Genomic DNA, 13,250 nt, shown 5'->3' with positions numbered 1-13,250 from the left:
ATAACCTTGGAAAGAAACCCATGATCTCAACATTGTGTATTAATTCAAAACTCGATTATACATGGTCTTGCAGTCCTGTGATTCACTGCGAGGCACTGTGTTGGTAATCTCACAAAGCTCTACATCAGTGTCCCTTTAATGCAGTAGCATCATATCTGATCATGCAGTAGGAATATTAAAAGACTGGAGAAAGAATCAGAGTCAGTCAGGTTTTGTTCTAAATGTACTGAGTTAGATAGGTGTCAGTTTGGTTCTAAGAGAGTGCAAAAGTATGTTTTGCAACCTTGGGTGAATACCGCTATGAAATGTGTTGGAGCTAAACTGTGAGTGGGAACTCTTGCTGAGTGACCATCATACAATGCACTCAGTAAAAAGCATCGGTCAGAATTGTGCAGGTGTGTTGCAGGTGTGCTTGAGTACCTCTCACTGTGTGTGGACAACTTCAGTCTACTAGTGTTTTCTAGTTGTCCAAATATCTCTAAAGGGAGATTGGAAAATGCTCGGGGAGGTTGAAGTTGAACATCGGCAGCAACACAGCCTCCACAGCTGCGGGCAGAATCCACTCAAAGTTAGCCTGGTTTTTCTCAAGTTCATGCTCTACTACAACCAGTTCACTCCCACTGCTCCATTCACCTCACACTACTCAGCCTGCAATTTTAACAAGTGCTAGGCAACCTTGGTAAAGAGGATCCTGTGCAGCTGTGTCAAAAAAGCCCAACTGGCTGTAAAGTGGGGTAAGCCATTTGTTTGCTAGCTTATGGTTTAAAAACAGAGAATGGCCGGAATGTTTCTGCAAAAACACTGCCATTTTTTGCTGCATTTGTAGACATTTCAACACTCTGTACTCCCTTACTATTGTTTGCACCTTTTTCAAGCTGTGTTCCAGCATAATCTGTTCACTTGGGAACATCATAACACGTTATTTCTAGTACAGTAGCCGGTGTTACATTATAAATAAACTCACTGTTAGACAGATTCTAAATATAGGTGGCCTAAATAAGGAAATTAAACACAGCAAACACAATGAAACATTTGAAACAAACACTACTATAGCATTCCTGTATTCAGTAAATGTCCTACCTGCATACAATACAAACTACAAACACTTCCTTAGATTCCATAGTTCAGCTACAACATCTGCTAAAGCTTCACGAAGCAAAACCTTTACTATTACTGCAGATACAGAATAAAGTGTATTTGCACATTTGATCTCAGTAAAAGCAGCTGTAAATGTACATAAACTAGACAATAATCACAATATAGTGCACAATTATCACGTTTTAGGTTGCCGCTCTTGTGCACTCACAGATGCACCTCTTTTTTATATTGTACATCCAAAAGGAGGATTACACAAAAAAGGGTGATGTGCATGTAATAAGTGTGCCTCCACATTCTGCTAAATTTGACCAAATTTGCAGATGTATACCGTGTTTATAGTGGAGCTGCGAAAATTAATGAACCTATATTTTGTATCTCATTACAGAAGACAAAAGGTGAGCACCAGTGAAATATATTAAAAAAAAAAAAAAAGAAATTACAAAGAGAGCAGAAGCAAAGTATAACTTAGCCATAAACTATTATCTGACTGCCTTAAAACACTGTGCTTAATCTTAAACACAGTGTGAATGTTTACGAATCTTATAGGACATTTACATTATATTCATGTCATTACATGCGCTTGCTTCTTCATTAACGGATATGCCTTGCTTTACATACGCTTCAATAAATAACCATCATAATTTTAATAGCTACATACTTCCCCAAGGGCAAAACACATAAAGAACCAACAAGAAATGCTTCAAATGAGAAAAGACAGTAAACCTTTGTATATGTGTTGGCATATGCAAAACATCCCACTTGAAGGATTTTTTTTTTCAGATTTGTGCTTCTGCTCTTGGTACTTGTTTGCAGCATTTCTTTCTTAAAGTGCATTTCCTTCAGTATTTTGTGTGTTCTACCCAAATCATTCCTCAGTATGAATTTTGATAAATCAATGATCATGTTTGTTCAGCAATTCAACATTTTGGACTTCTTTCCTTGGCTTGCCTATCTTAAACAAACCCAACCACATCTCCACATCTTAAGCTCTCCCTCACTTTCAATTTTCATTTCCTACATGAGACTGCAAATGCTGATTGCTTAATTAGCTGCCACCTTAGTAAACGGACGCTAAATTCATGCACATTGCAAGCATACATATAGAACAAAATATACTGATTTTGAAGCGTCAAATCAGGCAGCAAATGACGGTTATTACGAATGTAAAGTGGGCCATGACAAAAACAGAGGAAGACAAATCTGATACCAACTTTGCATGTGAAAATTAAAGCATGTTGTTATTTCTTCCAACTGAAAATGTCAATTGCTTCACAGAACAGCTTATGCCAGTGCTAAATGACTATGATCTATGCATTGGTGTGGCTTGTATTTGCGGTATGCATGCCGTTCATCTTCTCTGTTTGGCCTTGAGAAGGCAGCCTTGCAGGATCACAGAATGTAGAGTAATAAGACTCGACATGTCCTGCAGTTGTATTTACAAATTATACAGGCCGTCTCATTAACTCACTAGGCTGCTAAAATGATGCGTGTTAATCTTGGCAGCACAAACTGAGTTTTCTATCTTTGACGACCCTGGATGTCTTATCAGCTCACTAGTAAGTTAATACAACGTGGCATCAATTGCACAGTTACAGACAGGAGACCCCTGTCAGCCTATGCAGATTTGTCTTTAATTGATATTCTACACCGATGCTCTGAATGGCAGATCATTTTATGGGCAAAATCTTGAATCAAACGAAACTGGAGAGAGAGAGAGATAGGAAAAAAAAGAGGAAAAATACACTTTACTGATCTGTTTATAAAATCTGCTGGGAACAATTTACAAAATTAATCTCACTGTGAACTGGAGTATAATGCTCGACAGCTGCCTCGCACATTCATAACAGTTATGAGTTGTGAGTTGCTGAATGAGTAGCGAGTGATTCTCTGAACCCGACTGCAGGAACCCGGAGGGGTTGAGTGAATGCAAATGTAAACAGGGTGAAATCTTACCGTCATCCTCCACGGAGAAATGGAAGAGGTCAGACGTGGCGTTTTCGTCATTCCGCAGCACATAGCAGATGTTCAGCTCATCAATGTCAGCTGGGACAGAGAAGTTACTTGAGTTTATTCATTTATTGTGGAATACAGAAGTGACAAAAACAGGTGAAAAAAAACAGGCTTGAAATTTGTGCAAATATAATAAAGCCCCATCACCTGAAAGCCAACGAAGGACAAACACAAAATCACTAATAAACAACCAAAATTAAAGTGCTTGACATAATTAATTGGAGAATGCAAATGAGGACCGCGGTTATACTGTCAAGCCACTGTGAGATGATGAATGCTGAAAATGTTTATCAGCTCGCTCTAACTTAAAACAAGGTGATCGCTAAAGTATAAACTGTATGTAGAAGACGTTTGTCCTTGTCAAGATGTAAAAATAATATATTTATGAAACTATTTGCATTTCAAGATTAAAAAAACCTTCATGTGATGTTTCATGCTGACTACAGAAATAGCCTCAAACGCACTTTGAAGTTGTATTATGGCTTTATGGCTGGTTCAAACACTCTCTCTGTCAAGTAATTGTTGAAAGATGGAAGCTGTCCCGCTTCAGCACCGTATCAGCTACAGTAACAGCAGGTCTCGAGTATCACACTGATTCAGTACCTTATCAGTACGCAGCATGAACAATTTTCCACCAGCGAAAGCATTCTGAAAGTCATGCATCCGTAATCCAGGACGATAAGGCCGCAACCTCGAATCCAAGACAGCTCAAACTAAAACCAACAGACAGCATTTAAATCCAGAAGCCGCCTGCTCTGTGTCAACAGCCCTGAAAACCAGGTGACGGTGGATCTTTTAATGACAGACAAGGTAAGAATGTTAAAAACAGGATTGCGGTGGGCACCTACACTTCCACAGCTGTTTTCCTAACTTCTCTGAATTACAGGGCTCTGACAGCATTTTTTTCCCACTATTCTCCACAAACATCTATTACAGTGCAGAAAAAAAATCATCAAGACTGTGAAAGGGCTTGGCCTCTGCAAACCACCTCCTTCAATAATAAATGTCGGAGGAAGGAGGTTCATAAAAGTATAAACCCCCGACTCCCAGCTGGGATGCATCTTAAGCCTCTTAGGTGGCTTCCTCTCCTCCTTCGACAAGAAAAACAATTTCCCCATTTCTTTATTTTGGCATGATTTCTGTGAGAGGACTGTTCCACTTTCAGGATTGTGTCTCACATTAGCGAGTGTTATTCTGATCACACAGGAGACGCGGCGCAGGAAGGATTTGTGGCGCAGACTTGAACTCGGGGACCTTACAAATATAAAGTCAACACTGCGAACGAGGGGCACACTGTTCATTAAATATTTAAAGTGAATGCCTCATGGGATGTGCCCTGGAAATGGGATGAGTAAATAAAGAGCGAGGGATTGTCTCTTTCACCTGACTGATTTCTTCTGATGAGCCTGTTTGCTCTCTCTCTCTCTCACTCTCATTCAATCTCTCACGCCCCTTCCCTCATTCTTTATTTCTCTCATGCCACCTACACCTCCTCCACCCCTCCTCCCCCACCTTTCCCTCCCGCATCCTTTGCACTCTTCTTCCACTTTACTTGCTCTCTCTTCCCCCTTCTTCTGCCCTTTGCTTCTCCCTCCCGCTGCACTCTTGTCTCATCTGTGCCTTTTTGTTTTTTCAAAGACTGCAGCCGCACAGTGGTAGTCAGAAGTGTCCATCTCCTGCAGACTGAAGATCTCTTTTTTTTCTTCCACCCTGTGTTCCCAACACAAGTCTGTGCTTTTGCCAGGCTGTGGCACAAGCAGGTGGATTTTCTAACTTCTTAATTCTCTCAGCGTGATGTGAAACACCGCATTGATTGCATCGCTTTGAACCTCAATCAGCAGCATTGATGCCTTGATTCTGTCTGCGGTGTCACTAAACAGACATGCAAAAATGTGTTCAAATCCAGAGTTAAAGAGGCATATTTTGGGTGTAGGAATGGATTATGTTGAGAGCTTTCATTTGTCTCTTTGAATTCTTAAGATGCACACATTTCAGTAAATTGCTTCAAATTGACTCGACCTGGTCAAACTTTCAGAATGCGCCGCAACTCAAATGGCATCCTGTCACAAATAGCTCCGAGCTGACCTTTTCACATGATCCTCTACTTCTGTCCCGCTTCATTTAACAAACCATGGCAGAGAACATCAGATGTGAACATTTCCCCAGAGACGCAGATATAATAAATATTCATCTCGATCCGTCTACAAGACATTTGCGCAAAACATCAGCCTCTGACTTTGGGTATGCTAATTATGATTTGATGAGCAAGGCACATCTAAATCAGGCCCACAAATTAACTATTGAAAATCCCCAGTCAGTACTTGTCACACGTATGAATAATTATTACTCCATAAATTAAAATCTTTGGGAGGCTGTGTGAAAAATTAATCAAAACTTACAGATTTGCAGGGACTTTGAACTTAAAACATTCAGTTGTTCTGAAGAATCATATCACACATTAGGGAATTATAATTATGTGATTTCAAATTCGATGAATAAAGCAACTACTTTTAACCAAATACCACACTTTAAAGGCATTTTGCTCATAGATTGTCACAATTTTAAATGTGCTTACTAATACCAATTGGGAAAATTGTTACATTGCTGGCATTTTGTTGGATATGGCGGAAAATTATTGTCAATTGACATCCACATATAACATTCATGCACACATTTAACTTCCAGATGGGTGTTTTGTTAGGCACTTACCTTGACTAAATGTGTCGATGGAGTTGTTTCCTTGTCCCAGGTTCACAATGTAGCCATGTTTGGGCTGGGTGGTGACATGGAACAGCAGGGAGGCCGGAGTGCTGTCTCTGTCCTCTGCCCTCAGCACTTTGGAGGTGATGGGGAACCCCAGGTGCCCCGTGGACAAAATCTTCAAAGTGGGCACACCTCTGTTCACCACAATCTGAGGGACACCATTGTCGATTGCCACAATCGTGATTATCATAGTTTGAGGTCGTCTGGTCTCAAAACGGTGTCAGGGAACACATAGAAGTCAGTGTGAGTGCCGTCGGTGACAGTAAAGGAGAAAGAGTCCTCTGCTGATTCAGTTCCATCGTGTTTGTAGCTGATGAGGTTTTCATTCAGGTCTTGTTTTGTGAAGCTGGTGACAGATGTAGAACCGGTTGTAGAACAGTTTGCCGTGAATAGGCAACTGGGTGACGGTGAATTTTATCAGCTTCTCAGCCGTGTCCTGTCTTCAGCCGTGAGCTCAATGGTGTGATCAACTTAACCTGCCCTTCTATGACAAATTAGACTGTTTACAGTCACTACTGGTTTTATTCATCAAACGTCCACAATGGGAGATTCTGAATGTTCTGAAATAGGATTGTAGCCATCGGTGACTTCAAATTCAAAACTGTCCATTTCACCTCATCATCCGACGTGTGGATGTAGCTAAACCTACTGCCGGCCAGCTGGAGCTGAGTGAAAGACACAATGGGCATCCCAGGGGGTATCTGTGCACTCTAGGGTCGGCCTCTGACAGGGGCCCTTGTGATAGTGAAGGACTAAGTTTTCTCAGGGTTGTTGGATCAGTGGTAGCTTGAGAGATCTGTGGTCAAAGTCACTCTGCCACTTTCATCTAGAAGACACTCCTTACTGACCACCATCAGGAAAGACCAGTGTCAATGCTGCCACAGTGACTGTAGACAAGTAACGATCAATTAGTGGATTCATTCCATCAGTCCACCATCAAATTGACCAAATCTCGAATGCCCATCACTGTGCCGTCGTCGTGTGTAAACTAAAAGCCCTGCGTCAATTTCAGCTTGTGTGAAATTCATGCCGAGGGTGATGTTCTCCCAGAGACCCAGATGGGCTTTTCTCTGCAGGAAACCTTGACCAGGCCCAAACCGGATAATATATGTAAGTGTGCTGTCTTCCGAATCTAAATCTGTTGCTTTGAGCACTTTGTTATTGATTTCTTTGGTCTCTCCGATTTCGACCTCCAGCCCGTCGTTGATGATCATCCCTGGGGGTCTCGTCATCAACGGGAATGATCATAACCATGGCAGTTTTTTTGCACAGAGTACTTTCCATCAGTCAGAATGACATCAAAGCTGTCCTCCGTCGTCTCTGAGTCATCGTGCTCATAAATAATGCTTGATGCCTCTCTAATCTGCTCTAAAGTGAAATTATCACCAAAACTGAGCCTGTGGATAGCTGGTTCAAAATGGCCCGTGTTTAGGAGGTTTGGAAATGATGAACATCAGCTCCTCAGGTGGAATGTCGGTGTCGGCTCCATTCAGAATGGGAGTGTCGATGACAATGTTCATCCCTTCCATCACGACTATCTCCCTCAAATAAATCTCTGGCTTTTCATCATTTGCTGGATGATGACAATTGGAAAGAAATGATTCTCTGAGAAATTGATACCATCAGAGCACCTAAATGTGAATCTATCCTCCACTGGCTCTACGCCCTTGTGAATGCTCTGCACATAGTGGATATTCCTTCCCTGATGTCTCTGATAGTAAAAGCACTGATAGGTGTTCCTGATCTGGATTTTTCTGAGCCTGGAGCTGGGGATATATTCTCTACATAGCCTGCAGTGGGCTGAACAATGATGGTGCAAAGGATATCATCTGTTGGAGTGTCGTTATCATCAGCGTCCAAGTGCTGAGGGCCAACGGTGTATTTCTCTCCTTCAGTGACGCTGAATTGAATTCCAACTCTGACCTCGGGGGCCTGGCTGTCTACAGGAAGGATTGTGACTCGAACGTGAACTCCGTTGACCTTATTGCCACCCACAGTCCAATCATCAAACATGTCTGTGAGAGTCAAATTGAATCCATCCTGCTGAGAGGAGAGGCCGATCTCTCCACCAGTGTGTGCATACACAACCACACCATTAATTATGTCAGCCTGTGTAAACCTTGTTGCAGGCACTCCTTTGACCAGTATTTCCCCCATAACTGGAGGATCTTCCACAATAAAGGTAAGCTGGAGGTCATCTGTGTCGTCATCATGGCCCTGAATCACATTAGTTGTGATTTCCGAGGCTCCATTTTCCAGCACCTCCATATGGGACCCGATTGTTCCCGCAGGCAAGCTGACGGTTGGAGTTTCATCATCGACAGGCTTTACATTAACTTTGACCGTCACGGTTACAACATGAATCCCATCACTGACATCCAGCTGAAATTCATCACTTACTGTCTCCTCTCCGCTATGAATGTATGATATCTTCCCCTCTGAGATATCCTCCAGTCTGAAAACCCCTCTTCTCTCCAGGTCAGTGAATGCAGCCTGGATCTGGCCATGTTTAGGGGGCTGGCTCAGAGTGAAGGTAATTTGTTTGCTCTCTGTGTCGAGGTCTGTGGCATCCAGCTCAGCGATGGTGAGGATGTGCATGCTCCGTTCAAACACAGTAAAGCCGGTGTTTGTGATCTGAGGGGGTTTGTTGTTGACAGGCTGCAGGTAGATGGTGAAAGCTCCTTCTACGCTGTTCCCAGCCGTGTCTTCGACAGTGTAGCGAAACTGCACGACGTGGGCTGTGATTCCCAGCTCAACATCTGGGGGGCCGTAGGAGATCTTATGATGGTTTATTTGAGCTTGTGTGAACTCTGTGACTTCAGTGTCGGGGCTGTCTGTCATGACCAAAGAACCAAACACAGCCGGGTTATTTTCATCTGTATCTGTCGGGGGTTGGATAACCGTGTATTTGAGGTCACGGTCCTCAGAGTCTAAGTCAGTGTAGCGCAAAACTTCTTTGCTAAAGTGAGTGAGTTTGTACTCCTGAACTGTCAGTTGCAGTGTGGTGCCGGGGAACAGCTCAGGGGGAACATCATCGATAGGTAAAACACGGATTATAAAAGCGTTCTCTCCTGACACATTCGGGGGGTCGTTGTCATCCTGAACTGTGAATACAAACTGATCCATGATTGTGTCTGTGTTGTGAGGGCCTGTGTGTTTGTAAAACAACTTCCCATCAGTGATATCTTTCTGAAGCCACTCTGTAACCTCCTTCTCATACATCTCATCCTCAGCATTGAATTTCCACGAGGAGGGATCCTCTGGGGCATCTGACTGCCTTAGTAGCACTGTGCCAATTACAGAAAAAGGAGGGACAATAGTGAATTTAATAGTCGAGTCTTCAGAGTCAATATCAGCAGCGCTGAGCATGAGAGGAGATATTGGCATCATTTGATTTTTGAACAGCACCAGACCAGTGTTGGCATTTATAATAGGTGGCTCATCATCAGTGGGAACAATAGTAATAGGAAAGAGGAATTCTACTTCATTCTTTCCATCTGTCATCTTGAAGACAATGTTGTCACTGTATGTGTCACTCCCGTCATGCTGATACACAACAACACCTGTTGCGAGGTCGGCAGGTGTGAAGAATTTCCTGTGGGAGCCCAGAACCAGCAGGTCCCCGTGACGCAGCCCGTCCACCACCGTGATGGTGACACTGTCCAGGTTGTCCTCGTCACTGATCTCCAGGTTGTGAGCGCTGAAGAGAGGCCGAGACTGGCCCTCGTACAGCAGCTGACCGGTGTTGCGCGTCACCACGGGGGCCAGAGTGTTCATCGGCTTCACAACAATCATGAAAGCAAAGGGGTCTGACACGGCTCCGTCTGTGTCCACCACCTGAAACTCCAGCTGGAAAATCCTCTCTGTGTCTGAGTCCAGGGAGGGAGGCTTGTAAGCTATTTTCAAATCACGCAAGTCTCTCTGGTAGAAGGATGTGATGGGCAGGTTTCTGTCATCCGTGCTGACTATGTAGCCCTCCTCATAGGATAAAGGTGAAGTGATGTTGAAAATAAGCTCATCTGGGTCTGACTCTGCATCCTCTGCAGCCAGCATGTCAGGGGTGAGGGCGGTCATGACAAACTGGCTGACCTCCATCATCATCATGGACACAAAGCTGGGTTTAGGGGCAGTGTTTTCCTCTCCCTCCTTGATGCGAACCATGAGATGAAAATACTCCTGTTTCACTAGGTTGCCCTCCTTATCATGCAGCTCCACAACCATGGGGACATAATCCCTGTTGGGACACTTGCGATCAAACGTGTGCTCATAGCGGATGTCAGCTTGTGTGAACTCATCACAGTCCATCATTTGTGAAAGTTTGCCCCCATCAATGAGTTTCCCATATCTGGGCAGCGTGCTGCCGCTGGACAGGGATGCCACCTCACATTTGTGCGAGTCTCTCTCATAAGTAAACTCTAAAATCTTTTTATCAATCGGGTTGCTGATCCCTTTGAGATTATCAACAGTGAGAGGCATGTTTTTAGTGAGTAACTCTAGTTGCGTAAAAACTACTTCCACCTCCATCATGAACGGGATGATAACGGTTTCGGTTTGCGCGTCGTACCTGAGCTGCAGCTTCACCCTGTCTCTGGCTGGACTCCTGGATCCGTAGTGGGAATATGTCACATCGCTGGGACCGAAATCACACGGAAACTTTTTGGGCGAGAGGTGGCCCGGTCTCTGCGAGAGCGGATCGTTATCCAGCACGGTGATGCTGCACCGGTCTCCCGGCTGCGTTTGGATCACCAAATCGTTGATGGGATCGATGAAGACCGATCTCCCGAAAGGCACGCGTATTCCGTTGTTGGCCACCAAGATGGCATCTTCTGATAGTTCTGATCTCAGTGCGTAAAATAATCCAGAGCTGTCGGACTGCGCGGAAACGATACCTGTTACTGAAAAAAACAGGAGAAGTCTATGGAACAACATCTTCGCAGCCGATCAGAGCCGAAAACAGTCACTGTGCCAACGTGCTGCTGATGCGAGACGCCCCGATGGAAAAAAAACAAACAACCAAAGTGTTGGGAGTCAGCTGGATGTCTACACGGAGATTCCCATGCATCTATCCTCCCGGAGCCTCGACATACTCGGCGAGAATAGCGCGCATGAGTTTTAACTTCAGACACTTGAGAGCGCTGCGTAAAGAGCTACCGCCCATCTCTGCGCATATTGGAGGGTTTGGGAGAACTTATTACCTCAAACTCACCGCCAATGGACAGCACAGCTGACAGTCACAGGGAGGAGGGGACTAGAAGATGAGCTGAATTACACCGATGTGATTCATTATAGAGCAATTATCGACTTTATTCCCTGTTAGAACTATTCTCTGCAAGATTTAAGACATTATATAAAATACATTATTGAAGTAATCCTCGTGCTATAGACAGCATCATCATGTCTTCTGTGGACATACACACTCACTGATGAAACTGGGAGAAATGTCAAATTTGAAACCCAGAGGGCTGCAAATATTTTCCATGGTGTGACAGAGAGAGAGAAAGCCTAATAACTCCACTAACTTTGTTTTTCTTTGATGATACAGGCTGATTTACCAGAAGAAATCACACAAGAAGTGTTAAATATGTACATGTATCTCCAAATTTATAAAAAACATTCTACTTTTTTTTTAATACAAATGTGCACATATAATTAATGCACTTGCAGGTTAGTATGTCCTAAGGTTCATTTCTAATTATTAAGAATATTAATTCCTACATCCCTCAGAAATATGGCTTAATTTCCTGGGTCTGGCCCATTGTTGTAAGTCATCTGTCCCCTAATACTGATGATGTAAAGTTTGGGCTTTGGGGTTTAATTAGAGGGACGCTGTCATTAGTCAGTCATTGCTGGCTTATTAATCCTCAGTAGTATTTCTTCTCATTTGCTCTACTGTAACCTCACACTTCCTGCAGAAAGCCAAAGTGTGAAGGTGATGGAAAGCAAAAGACTGGGTTGCTTATTTCTTATTCATGTATGCATTCATCCATTTATTTATTCTACTGTTTATTTTTGAGGCAAATACGCACTTCAGTGTGGGCCTCTGAAACATGTTGACCTTCCCTCAAGCAAGAAGAAGAAGTTGTAAAAGCCTCCCATTGCCCATTAGGAGAGAGAAAGACTGACCCTGTCCTTGTCAGTCTCGATCAGTTAACTACAATGCTAAAATAATAAATAAATTCAAAATGTGTGAAACACACATTCAGCTGTCATGAACCAAGAACTCCGGCAAATTGCTGCTTAAGACTAGGGAAATCTATCTTGCTAGACCTTGGTGGTCCTAAGGGGGAATTTGTACTGCAAGCTGAAACATCTGTCAAGGTTAAGTCATCAGGGGATGAACCCACTCCTCTCCCCCTGCTCAGCAAACAGGGCTTTTTGATGTTATCAGCTTTCTGCCATTTTAACATTTTCTGCTGAATTTATTTTTTATTGATGTTTAACATTTGTGGAGAGGGATTTGCATTGGGTTGGGCAACTGTCCTGGTCAAATAAAGAGCACGGCTGCCATTAATAAAAGCTAAGTCAGGGAGAAGTTTGTGCAAAAGTGTGTACATTTAATGACAAAAATGTTATACACATTAGTTCACTGCTGCTCCAAACCAAATGAAAGATTTTTCTGAAACTGGAATCAAACGTAAATGTTTGGTAAGTTTCATGCCTACAAAGCTTTGAGTCTTTCAGATACATACATTTTGCTCTCGACTCTCCACCACCCACATTTCAAATGCCAGGTGATTAGAGGGTTTCTGGAACCTTGTTATTTCAAAGTACAAGGCAACCCCCCTCCTGCTTTTCCAGCTGTTGTACTCTTTATTGCATATGCTGAGAAAGATTCTTCTTGTGATTTTCATGAGAGGATCAACTCAGAGAACATGCATGTTAGATTTGCACAGTGGGAACTGGGTGTATTAAGAAGATTATACTGAATACTAAAAGGTGATAAGAGAAAAGAGTGTTATCAGGAACAAAGTGAGGATATAAAGATCATCATTAGGTTGAGAAAATTAGAGACTAGTGAACAATTTCACCTGGAACTTTAAGCTACAGCGTTTGTTTCCCACAAAATTATTTTTCACTGAAAAAGCCCATATGATGGCACAATGAGCACCTATGATTCACATTGTTTCGACTGTCTGGACGGTAGGTTCGCACCTTTGGTTCTTTTCCCCATTTGACTAATTAGCACTGAAACTCTGGCTCATCCCTGCAGCCCATCTCTATCGCCTCACCCACAAAGCACAATGAAACTTTGGGAAAGTTTGGCCTCATGCAGTATTTATGACATCCTCACACAGTACAGGATGTGGGGTTCCTTCTGCACAGCGGCTGCTCTGCTGTGATAAGGCCACACGTGGAGATTGTGGGGTTTGAGCCTACAT

The 13,250-nt window shown here is 43.2% G+C and overlaps 1 protein-coding gene across 1 annotated transcript in view; it reads right to left on the bottom strand.

The window, feature by feature from the left end:
- frem2a (FRAS1 related extracellular matrix 2a) overlaps nucleotides 1-11,403 on the bottom strand; it is a 63,994-nt gene extending 52,591 nt beyond the window's left edge. The window contains 15 exon segments of the mRNA XM_022209962.2: nucleotides 3,052-3,141; nucleotides 5,818-6,087; nucleotides 6,090-6,237; nucleotides 6,239-6,309; nucleotides 6,312-6,482; nucleotides 6,485-6,722; nucleotides 6,724-6,801; nucleotides 6,803-6,835; nucleotides 6,837-7,085; nucleotides 7,087-7,134; nucleotides 7,136-7,254; nucleotides 7,257-7,292; nucleotides 7,295-7,450; nucleotides 7,453-7,566; nucleotides 7,569-11,403. Of these exon segments, the coding sequence (XP_022065654.2) occupies nucleotides 3,052-3,141; nucleotides 5,818-6,087; nucleotides 6,090-6,237; nucleotides 6,239-6,309; nucleotides 6,312-6,482; nucleotides 6,485-6,722; nucleotides 6,724-6,801; nucleotides 6,803-6,835; nucleotides 6,837-7,085; nucleotides 7,087-7,134; nucleotides 7,136-7,254; nucleotides 7,257-7,292; nucleotides 7,295-7,450; nucleotides 7,453-7,566; nucleotides 7,569-10,800 (5,053 nt within the window). The 5' untranslated portion in view covers nucleotides 10,801-11,403.
- Between the last annotated feature and the right edge of the window lie 1,847 nt (nucleotides 11,404-13,250).

This window comes from Acanthochromis polyacanthus, chromosome 17 (assembly GCF_021347895.1).
Source record: "Acanthochromis polyacanthus isolate Apoly-LR-REF ecotype Palm Island chromosome 17, KAUST_Apoly_ChrSc, whole genome shotgun sequence".
NCBI lineage: Eukaryota > Metazoa > Chordata > Actinopteri > Pomacentridae > Acanthochromis > Acanthochromis polyacanthus.
Note: the sequence above shows the minus strand (reverse complement) of the source record. Positions and strands in the feature narration are given on the sequence as shown.